This window comes from Aythya fuligula, chromosome 3 (genome assembly GCF_009819795.1).
Source record: "Aythya fuligula isolate bAytFul2 chromosome 3, bAytFul2.pri, whole genome shotgun sequence".
In the NCBI taxonomy this organism is placed as follows: domain Eukaryota; kingdom Metazoa; phylum Chordata; class Aves; order Anseriformes; family Anatidae; genus Aythya; species Aythya fuligula.
In genome coordinates, this window is record NC_045561.1 from 12377726 (window position 1) to 12389068 (window position 11343).

The following is an 11343-nucleotide window of genomic DNA, read 5'->3' on the forward strand; positions in this document are numbered from 1 at the left end:
AATAAATAACCCCTTCATTAAAGTCTGGCAAGTGTAAGAAAGCATTTGCAGTTAATGCTAATGCACTATAATTATACATTTGAGCTAATATAACACTTCCAACTGGAGATAGATGCGAATGAGATGCAAAGCTCTGTTGTGTTTGTGGATTTGGGGATATGTTTGCCTCTCCCTCCCACTCACCTACACATCCAAGTTGTCACTGTTACTGGGTTTTCTGCTTGAAGCATACTGGTGGTTGTGAGCTGTGACTTCATGGTAGGAAACCAGTTTAAATCCACCTTGTAGATGTGAACCAGGACTTTAAAGTCAGGTTTACCAGCATTAGGAGTTACCCAAGCTGTCATCCAGCACTTGTCCAGTTGGAATTGCAAAGGAAGCAGTTTTGAAGCTATTGCAGGTATTGCTTCTTGGAAGAGACAGTCTAGGTGGGAATCTGTTTAGATCCTCAACCCTTGCAAGGGATTTGTTTTAATATGCTTTTAATAACCTTCTTGCCTTGCTTCTCTGCAGATTTTTTTTCTCAGTTTTGGGAAGTACTAAAATGTTCTTTATCTGCTGAGTGGGAGAAAAATTACCTTTGTTTGGTGAATGTTCATGGGGGTGGTGGGAAAGCTGTCTGTAGAAGACTCTTCTAAAACTGCCACTGGCACTTCTGAAAAATAATACCCAAACCTGTGGTATTAAACAGTTCTTGAGGATGCTGCATTTTTTTTTTTTATGTTTTGAGTGTATAGATGGTGACATTTTTGTTCAGTTTTGCAATATGTTAAGTGGAATATATTTAGTATAAAAAGAACATGATCTTTATTTTAGCATGGCTGCAAAGATTGGGGAAAATGGTCCTTCCAGAATGATTTTACCATTTTTAAGGTATATTTGCATGTCCTAACATAATAGATTACAAACATAACTAAGAGAAGGACCTAGTTCTCTGTTTTTCCTGATCTTAGTCACGTGCTTACAGATAATCACGTAATGTCAATTTTTTTTTTCCTGCAGGTTATGGTCTTCGTTGCCACCGAGCTATTATCACCATCTGCAAACTAATTGGCATTAAAGACATGTATGCTAAGGTTACTGGATCCAAAAACTTGATTAACATTACCAGAGCTCTCTTCAAAGGACTGACACAACAGGTAGCTTACACTCAGTCGTTCTATTCATTAGGTCAGGGGACAGAATGGGATTGATATTGCAATGGTTTGTGGTCAAACACGTTATATTTTAGGCTTAAAACAAAGTGCTCTTCCCAAGAGCAAACAAAATCAGCACGTAAGTAATTCTCCTGCAGTTGTATGAAGTTGTCCAGTCAGAAGCGTTCCACAGCTAAGTGCCTCCAGGACACATCTTAATTTCCGGGCTTTATTTGTGGTATTTTTGGTGGCATTGGAATAAGCATGGGCAGAGGCCACAACCGATATTGTGTATCATTGCTCCTGAAGCTGTCTCCTAGATGATTTAAACTAGGATCAATCAGAAGCAGGAAACAAAGCAGCCTTTCCTCTAAGGTTTATTAGCCTGAGACTTTCTTCTAATCATCTTTTCTCTTTCCTGCTCCTCATCTGCCCCCAGGAAACTCACCAACAGTTAGCAAACGAGAAGAACCTCTACGTTGTGGAGTTCCGGGAGGAGCAGGGCCCACTGCCCATCGTTGTAGCACTGCCTGAGGGGACCGTCCGTGAGGATCCTGAGCCTGAAGATGATGTTCCAGACACTAAGTTGGAGTGGAGCGAGGTGAAAGAAGCTCAGGGAATGAAGAAATCACCCTGGACAAATGTCAGGCAGAGAGTATGGTGAAAGATACAGTACATCTTTCCTTGCTGCTCAGAGATGCAGCTGTAAAAGTCCAGCCCAGATGGGTGGGTTGTCTAAGCTTACGTATCAGAGGAGGGCACCGGTAGGTCTCATGCCATTCGTGTTGCTGCTCCCATTGCTACCATTCAGTAACACCGTTTGCTTTCCCACAACTCTTCCCACCACTGTCCAGCTAAGGACATTCGGAAGGAAACAGCCAGTGGACATGACTTTTACTTCAAGCATGCTTTTACTTGATTCCTGAAGATGATGCGTCATGAATAGGTCCTGGAGTTTCATTCACTTTGGGAAACTACTGATTGTGGAAGCAATAAAGAATCCTCAGAATGAGTTTGGTGTGGATTAGTGTCTTATTGGCAAAATGCTGATGTCTGGGAGACCTTGAAGCAAGCATTTCTCTCCATAGGCTTGCTCCGAGTGGTGGGGCAACTGAAATCAGAAGATAGAAGGTAGGGGAGGGGGGAAAGGAAGGTGGGCAGCAATGGGATATGTGTAAACACCAGTTTGCAAGTGGGGGAGTTCCCCAATTGAAGCAGAGCCTAAATATCTGAGGGCAAGCAGCTGTGAGAAAAATCTCAAACAATTTTCTTCAGACAGGATCTTCTGTTAAGCTGTTTTATTCATGATTGCAATAGTGGGCATCCTGCCAGTTAGGAGTGCATTATAGTAAACAAACCATCACCTTTTATTCCATATTACCTGACACCTGATCACCTCCCCTGTTTCCTCATTGCCTGAGTACTACAGGTTCACAAGCTACTTGATGTTTCTCTATACCATATAAACACACACAATTTTTCTTTTTTTCAACCCTTTAATTTCTCCCTTTTTCGCTTTTTTCCCCTTATGTTTTGAGAACCTGTGATCTTTGTTCTCTGCCAATTTGGTATTGGGCACAGTGGAGTTTTTGGCCCTATCCAGAATTCAGGATAAAACTATGTTTTATCATGTATTAGAGTGACCCAAGCTACAAAGCAGTTCAGAAGTTGGCTTCTGTGCCTTCCAGTCGAAGATGCTTGCTGTGGCATTTCTCTGATCTTTCTGGATGGCAGCACAGCCACCTGGTGTATCCACCACTCCCACTTGTGTTGTCTGCAAACTTGTTGAGGGTATGCTGCCCTTCATAAAGATAATTAATGGAGATACTGAACAGGACCAGACCTGTTATTGACCCTTGGGGCTCAGCCATTCAGCCAGTTTTCAGTTCACCTCACTGCCCGTCTAGCCCCTACATTAACAGTTTGTTTTCCTCCGGGCTTTGGGTGCTTCTCCCAGTTGCCATTACAGACCACAGATTATCAGTGATGTCCTCACGGTGATAGGGCAGTAACTCATGGCTGAGCTCTGCCATGAATCTGAAACAAGGGCATTTCCATGGCTGTCCTCGGAATTAATGGGGTTTTGATGCTTGATTCTGTTAGTATGAGGGGAACCATGGAGCAGCACAGCGCTGTGCCAATGGTGTGAAGATTAGAGGTAGGTAACAGCCCGTAGTTGGCTCAGGAGAGGGGCAGGCACCCATCAGGTTCTGCCACAGACCCTCATGGAGCTTTGATCCCTCCCCAGGAGTTATCTTGTGTGGCTTTCCCATTTTCCGAGTTTGTTCACGTCAATGTAGTTGGTTGTACAGATGTTGTACCCAGCACACAGTTCACTCATCGCTCCCAGATAGAGCTGACTATAAAATGAGAAACATCAGGCACTCCTGCAGCTAGTCCTAATTGTTTATTAAATCCTTGCTTCAGACAAAGCAAATTCTCCAACTCAGATGTGGAAGTGCTCCTAACTCACTGCGTCCCTAGAGGCGAGGTAACGTAGGTGCCCGTGTGCAGGTATTTGGGTAACAGCTAACGTTATGGTTAAGAAGGTAGTCTTCAATTAAGCAAGAACAACCGAGATAACGATCTGGACATAGTTAATGAATTACATGTCCGTAATCTTGTTTGCATCAGAGGAGCTGAGGTTTTACCTGCCTTGCAGGTAGGCTGGTTTGTCTTTAACTGGAGTGTAGGTGCCTGATCTCTGAAGTAGATGCCTGCAGACCTTGTTTTGCTGAGGAAGCTGGAAGAGAAGAGCGGAGGTGGAAACTCCAGTTACGCTCCTGGCTGAAAGGTAGTGGTGGCTGCAGGGCTGCAACAAGCCTGGTGGTTTTAAGCATGATGGAACTTCAAATGCTCCGAAAAAAGGGCTGGTTCATGGCATTTCAAATGGGCTCTGCGCCTTCAAGAGAAGCCTTGAAGGGGAGGGATGGGAGAATAAATGAAATATGGCATGAGGGGGAGGATGATGGAGATCAGGTGCTAGCCCGGAGGGATCCAGAAGTGTCTGACTTGTTTCACAGGAATTTATCTTCATCCATGCAGACTTCTAAATCTCAACTGGATGTGGTCCAGAGCAGCCTGGTACAGCTTTTGGGTGAAGCAAATGCTCCCAGGGTTCCTGCCTCCACAGGACAAACAGCACGACACTATCCTCCTGCCAGGTCCCGCTGGTCTTCGATCAGGTTTATAAACCCTGCTCAGCAGCAAGAAGGCGAAAAAGGGAATGCAAGGGTGGGGTGAAGCCTCTGTGCATCCTTCCTTGGTGCATAACTATTGCAGGCCCCAGGGAGGCAAGTTCAGTGCTCTCACATTTGAAGTGAACAGCAGTTCCTCTGACAAACCCTGGACAAGGTCCAAGCCTGCCACCTTTGCCACGACCAATGTTTCCAGGGGGGTCACAGCAGGTTCTCAGGTCAATGCTGTCCCCAGGGCTCTGTTTTGGGGTAAGAACTGGGACACACGTGGCAGAAGGGGGCTTGTAGGCCCTGGGAGAGCCGCTGATCTGTGGGCAGCCCTTTTTACTTCAGAAGCACGGAGATGTGCCGGTGACCTTGGGCTGCCCAGCTTCCAGGCACATGGGGACTTCTTGGGCGTAGTGAGAGGACTGGAGGGCAGGGCGTGAAGGGCAAAAGAGATCTCAGAGGGCTTTTTCCATTTGAATTGTCTCTTCTCCTTCCCTCCTTGCGAGGAACGTGCATGTTGTTGTAACTCACCCGGGAGGTGCAACCCAGCAACCTGGTGCAGCAAAGCCACACCTCACCGTGTCACCCTCTGCTGCTGTCCCAGGTGTAAGCCGCACTGAGAGGGTTTCAAAGCCACAGCACTGCTTCGTAATCAGTTCCTTTGGATGTTTGTGACCCCATGGTGGCTTTTCTCCCTGCCCAGCCCTCCCTAGGCAAAGCCTTGGCCCAGGTTTCTCCCCCCAGTCCCAGACCTGCACCCCTCAACCCAGTCTCTGGGTACTGGGGCTGGTGGGAGCTCCCACGGCAGCACCACCCGGCTGTTTTTTTCCAGTCCAGGCTTACAGGAAAGTTTTGCTCCTGCTCGGAGGGAGGTGGCTCAGCAACGCAGCTGGGGCCAGAAGGGCGCAGACTGGTGTGAACTGGTGTGCGGCAGAGAGAGCAGGATAGCGGAATGAACTGGGGAGGGGACAGGGCCAGGTGCCAGGACAGGGGCTGTAAATGGGATGGCTACAGGGCAAAGGGACTGGGACGTGAGGGGAGCAGGAGGCAGTGTTTGGAGCAACCATGGTGACCACGTGTGGGTGGAGAAGTTGGGCATGGGCACCACATCTCAGGCTGCAGGGCATGACCTCGAACGCCTGCTTTTGTAAATACGCCCCAAAAAGAAAGGCATCTTTGTGCTTTGATGTGCCTACATGCAGGGCAGTGCAACTCTGGGCTCCACCACCCCCCGGGATGACGTGATGCTGAAGCAAGTTTCAGCAGGTGCAGCTAAACCTTCAGAACCAAGCGCAATTGTGAGCAGCAGCCAGTTCCCTTCCTGCTGTGAAAAAGGGTTTCTTTTTTCCACCCCCTGTTGTAACCAGTTTGCTTTTGTCACTAAAGCAAACGAAACAGGTCAGGCTGGTTTTCAGCAAGGATAACCCATAAAGAACCCAATGTTTTCCCAATATTGCAATTAAAAAGCTTCAACCCTCAAAAGTCCACCTAGGACCTGAAACAACAGAGGTGTCTCTATGTCCACTTCTGCTTCCTGTCAGTTCTCCAATTTTCATTATTAGCCAGGAACTTCAAACTCAAAATGGAAGCTTTTTGTCCCCCCCACAAGCTGGGAGGGATAATTTGGTGCCACTGCACATTAGGCGCCTCTGTAACATATGAAAACACCCCTTCTTGGGCCTGGATCTAAATTAACTCACTTGAGCTAACACTCTGATTCACATGTTCAGGTGAACATCGTCACTGAGTGTTGGATGGGGCTTTGGGCAGCCTGGGCTGGTGGGAGGTGTCCCTGCCCATGGCAGGGGGATGAAACCAGATGATTTTTAAAGTCTGTTCCAGCCCAAACCATTCCATAATTCTATGAACTTGAGTCAGTTTAGTCCCCGTCCCCACAGGCTCCCTTTGCCAGAGAAGCCCCTCCATTCATGTCCTGGTCCATGCCTGCTCCCTGGGCACGGCCCTGTTGTGGTGCAGCGCTCCTGAGGGTATACAGGGCTGCATATGCATCAGCTGCAGGGAGAAATTAACAGCAATGACCTTTGTCTGGTTGCAAAATCACAGGAAACCCATCTTTATTAATGACACAGTGCCAGTGTATGTGAGAACAGTCATGCACTAAAAACAAGAGCTGATTGCCACTGCTTATCTGAGACATTCTCCTAATTACCCATATAATTCTGCAGCAGTCTGTACAGCACATTTTCTAAGTTGTGTTTCATGGGGGGATTCATGATGGGGGTAGTTTCTCGGGTTACGGCTGTGCCTCCTAATTTGAGAGCACCCTTCGGAGGTTGCAAGAATTCATATTGCCCCCGAGACAAGTTGCGCTCCTTCCACATCACAAGTCAGAGGTGGCATTTCCAGACACGGCACAGAAAATTCTTTTGGCACAGCAGAGACAGGGAGGGAAATAGGCTTGCACAGGTGGACGTCAGTGAAAATGGCCAGCTTTCATACTCATGCCGCTTAGTGCCAGACGTTCATGCTTCCACTTACAGCAATAACAATGCCAGAGGCATAAGGGTGTAGTTGAGGGGAAGCTGCTTTGAGCTGGATGTTTTCTATTTGGGCCCCAATTACCAACATCAAGCTGTACCCAACCCGGAAGAGAATGAAGAAAATAGATTGCGCCAGGATACAGGTTTCTCTGGCAGGCTCTTGGTCTTCATTGCCACAGTCCCACAGAAAGCTGCTTGTTTATAGTATAGATATTAAAAAACAAACCCCAAACCCAGGCTGGAAACTGCAGTCGTTGGACAACATTTGTACTCATGGGATGACCACATGACACAATGTGCAAGGAAAGACATTTAGGATGATTTCCATCGGCGGAGAGAGTATATCTGATGGATCACATACAACAGGGTAGCTACGAATGCAAATACCTATAAATGGAAAAATACATCAGCCAGTTAATTTTTATTATACGGCATGAGTTCCTGATCTGAGCAAATACACTGTAAGGCATTATATTTCTATTGACTTTTGCACATTTGGAGGCATTCATGGGACTGGTTTCCTCCTCCCCCCTCCAAAGGTTGGTGCTAATCAAGATTTGCCCTTGGGGCCACCCCACAGTCTTCCACTTGCCAGACACTCACCACAGCAGCAATGTTCTCCTGGTAGATGGACCTCAACTCAGGTAAGGTAAAGAGAGCCCTTAGTCCAATGGTGTAGTAGGCTTCCAACACAGCAGCACTGAGGTAGAACAGTGCTGCTGTCACCTGGCAGATGGCATCCTAAAAAACAGGGATTACACACTGTCATTCCCAAGGAGGGAGCATGCTGGGAAGGGAAAAACAAGAGGAACCCACAACAAGCAAGCCCCAGGCTGCAATTCAGAGTGCAGTAGGTGGACAAAAAGGGGAAAATTGTCTATGAGTGATGGCAAGGAAGGGATCAGCCCTGAGGTTTGCTGCGTCCACTTACCAAAGTGACCCAGGAGCTGCTGCCCCCGTGTGCCCCACACATGTAGAGGAACAGGAGGGTGGCGGTCATGACAAAGCAGAACACAGAGACAAACATCACCCAGCCCAGCAGTGTGGGATCTAAGACCTTGGAGGCGGCGATGAGGATCCAGACAAGGCCCCCAAAGATCTGCAAACACAAGTGGGAGAAAGGGTGAGTGTAGGATGACTGCTTTATCCAGAACGGGGCCAAAAGCCAGGCACTGCACACGGCAATAGCAAAGCCTGTGAGTTCTTCCCAGCCTCTGCTCAAATCTGGGAGCATCTGCCTCCGGTCTGGACCCCAGCGAGCCTCACTGCACCCCTGCCTTCAGGAGTCATGGCCATTCACCGCCCCAGTGTGCTGAGCAGGCTGGTTCTGGCCGTTTCTGAAGGCTGGTTTTGGTAAGAAGGGAGCTTGTTTCAGGACACATCCACCTCACACCCAGCGCAGTGGCTCCCTGAGAGGCGTTGTGCCAAACCCAGCCCACCAACACGAGCAGCGCAGTCGCGGCGTGGTGGCCATGGCCTTAATGAAGGCCTTGTGCAAGCTTTATCCTGAGAGGAGAACGAACAGGTTGAAGTGAGGTAAACGAAGCCAGTTTTACTCTGTGGTAGGGGAAACAGGGCTGAGGCTCCCAGCTCTGTGAAAGCACTCCTGGGAGCACTGTCTGGGAAGCAGGGTTTGCTTTGTTGCTCCAGCTATTTGGGTCGTCCTACACCACAGCTGTGCAAGGGACTCTCATGTTGAGGAACACAAGGACAGCTACAGCTAGACTCCATCCCTTCTCCACCAGCAGGCTCATACACAAGAGGATGGCAGCATCGTGGCCAGTTCCATGGAGTGGCTGAGCTGTAAGCAGCATCATTGCGCTAAAATGCACGCAGTAGGTTTTCTCTGCAACTGACCAGCCCGCATATTTCTTGAATATGTGCAAAAATTCAGGCTGTGCCCCTCAGCTGAACCCGTACTGTGAGGGGACATGAACGTGGCATTTAGGGACGTGGCTTAGTGGTGGATTGGGTAGTGTTAGGTTGGTGGTTGGACTTGATGATCTTACGGGTCTTTTCCAATCTAAATTGTTCTGATTCTGTGCGAGCAGTGCTGCCACAGGGACTCATGCCTCATCACCAGTTGCTCTTGGTTTTTCTGGTTAATGTCCAGAGGAAATATCATTCTGGTGACCAGTATCTGATGATCAACATATATGATGGTCAGCCTTTGCCAGCATCCAACACCAGCTTATCCCAGTCATGTTATTTCTGTTTCCTTGGAGGCATTTTTGCAGGTCAAAAGGACGCACCAGAATCATTGCACTCAGACAATGACACATCAGTCACGTCACCCCAGGTTTATAGGGGAGACTTCCCTGATTTCATTAAGCATATCAATACATTAGATCAAGGATGTGACTTTAGCTTTACGAGTATCTGGGTGAAAATGGTTCTGCTATTTTGATGCACCTTGTAATGACCAAAGACCAACTGGCACCTGAACACCAACCCAGGCCCTGTATGGCTGACAGCTTGAGTGCATTGCAGCTAAAGATCCTGGAGAAAAACTTGCAGTTGTTCCTTTAAAATCCAACACAGTCAGGGTGAGACATGAGACTTCTCAATTCCCATCTCTCCCTTCTGTAGGATATTTCTCACTCAAGCAAATACGTTTGACGTGTTTGATTGCTGATTTTGATTTTATGGCACTGCTGTTCATTCGGTGAACTCATAAAAATCAAAGGATTTCAGCAACAACCCACTGCACACTGAAGACCACAATCTGATAAAAAATTAACTTTTAAATAGCCTTTTACAATACAAACAAAGCTGTTTTCAAATTGTTTCAGCTTCTCCGCATAGGCCCAACTGCTAAATTTTGTCCAGATATGCAGAAAACTCTTTAAATAAAATAGATGACAAGAATTAAACCCAGCCTCCCAGAATACAAGTGATAGTTCTTCATCAACAGCCAGATGTGGCAATCATCTGAGCTGTTGGCAGGACCTTTTGGCATTATAGCAACCATCTAAGAATCTGAAATGATTTTTTTTTTTTCTGTGTAGTTACCATATCAACCCACTGCAGATAACCTCAAATTCCATAGAGGATTGAGAAGCTCTTTCTCCTTTTCCTGAATGCTGTGATTCAAGGGAGCCACCTCCTTTGTACACAGTAGAGAGAATAAACCTGCACCTGAGAATACACTTGGAGTCATACACCCCAGCGATGGAGAAACCCTGTTCTGCTGCATGCCTCCTTGCTGGGTGGTGCCCGAGCCTTTAGGAAGCACATTTCCAGACCTTCCTCAAAACACAGGGTAGGGTATTTCTTTCTGGTTCATTAAGCAAGCTGCCTCACCAAATTCCCTGCAGACAAGCAAACAGCTCAAGGCACAGCCGGTTCCATCAGCACACCTGGGTGGACGTCATGCTCAACACCAGGACTGCCTAGCCAGTGTCTGCCCAGCCAGAAAGCCCCCGGGGATGTGGCATCCTCCTCCATGCAGCTGCAGGAAACCTGGATTTTGTTATCAGAGCCTGGGCACGGGGACCAAGTCCTCAAAACGTATCTGGGTGAGCTGAGGGAAAAAGCCTTTCTGCACACATCAGTAATGCCTGCTTTCCTCTTTGCTTGTCTGCTATCACTTAGAGAATAAAGTAAATGCTGTAAATCCCAGGGACGTGGACGGGGTTGGGGGACGGGGAAGGCTTTGTTCCCAAATGGCAAAGTCAGAGTTTTTGGCATGAAATAACCTAAACTCCGTCCTACAGTGTGCAGCCAAACCACTCAGTGCTGGATGAAAAGCCTCTCAAACTGGCATGAGAAGATCAGGTTTCATCCGCAGCAGCAGAGGACACAGGAAAAAAGTTTCTCCTTGAAACATTTCCATCTTTCAGTCGGTGCTCAGAGCAACGGCTTTAATTACCTGTGCCAAATCCTGTGAAATACTAATCTTCTCCCAGTCAATGAGATTACAATATGGGAAAAAGTGGTATGTGCTCGTCCACCCTTCCCTCACCCCCATGCCCGGCTCCAGCACTGTACTTCCAGCCCAGATACACCTCAGCTTCAGCAGAGAGGCTTTTTGCTGCTGCAGTTACCCTACCCAGCTTTCACCCCCAAAGCAGGGGGGTAAGCATTTTAACCTCTGCATGCTCAAACCACCTACCAATTAATTTGCTCAATTTGGCTACCTAGCTTAAACCCACAAGCAACCCCTGCAAATCTGTTAGGCAGCAAAGTAGAGAAGGTTTTCAGAGGTGCCACAGAAATCCCCTGCGGACTGAAGGGGAGTTTTAGAGCCCCAGTTTAAGGCTCGTGGCTTTCTTTTAGGCTGCCCCCAGAGACTTATGGCTTAGGGACCTGGCCTGGCTTCCAGACCATGCACTTTTGGGTAAGACCCATCCCTGGGACACCTGCAGCACCCAGCGTGCTGGGTGCCCCACGAGCAGCTTCTGCCCTCCTTGGGGGGGGGAAGCTAGCACTCACCAATTCAGGAATGAAGAGCACATCTGGGAAAGTTGTCAGGACGGCCAAGCCGCTGGGCAAAGAGCTTCTGGAAGTTGCCGAGGACAT

General features: G+C 47.9%; 2 protein-coding genes across 3 annotated transcripts in view; one reads left to right on the forward strand and one right to left on the reverse strand.

Moving 5' to 3' along the window:
* Window positions 1-2148, forward strand: part of MRPS5 (mitochondrial ribosomal protein S5) — a 43126-nt gene extending 40978 nt beyond the window's left edge. For both annotated transcript variants that reach the window (XM_032184814.1, XM_032184815.1), the window contains exons 10-11: window positions 1003-1139; window positions 1576-2148. In XM_032184814.1, the coding sequence (XP_032040705.1) occupies window positions 1003-1139; window positions 1576-1800 (362 nt within the window). In that variant the 3' untranslated portion in view covers window positions 1801-2148. The remainder of the gene's footprint in view (window positions 1-1002; window positions 1140-1575) is intronic.
* A 4986-nt stretch (window positions 2149-7134) lies between these two features.
* MAL (mal, T cell differentiation protein) lies at window positions 7135-11343 on the reverse strand. The gene is made up of 4 exons (XM_032183527.1): window positions 11257-11343; window positions 7754-7921; window positions 7426-7563; window positions 7135-7209 (listed from the first exon to the last, which is right to left on the reverse strand). Exons 1-4 carry the CDS (start codon window positions 11341-11343, stop codon window positions 7135-7137), a joined length of 468 nt encoding a protein of 155 aa, XP_032039418.1.

Bases quoted from the DNA above. Each gene is read 5' to 3' on its own strand.
- MAL (XM_032183527.1), bottom strand. From the start codon at position 11,343: ATGTCCTCGGCAACTTCCAGAAGCTCTTTGCCCAGCGGCTTGGCCGTC. The intron at 7,922-11,256 runs GTGAGTGCTAGC...TTGTGTTTGCAG, and splicing joins TGCTCTTCATTCCTGAATTG to ATCTTTGGGGGCCTTGTCTG. The intron at 7,210-7,425 runs GTGAGTGTCTGG...TTCCATTTATAG, and splicing joins AGGAGAACATTGCTGCTGTG to GTATTTGCATTCGTAGCTAC.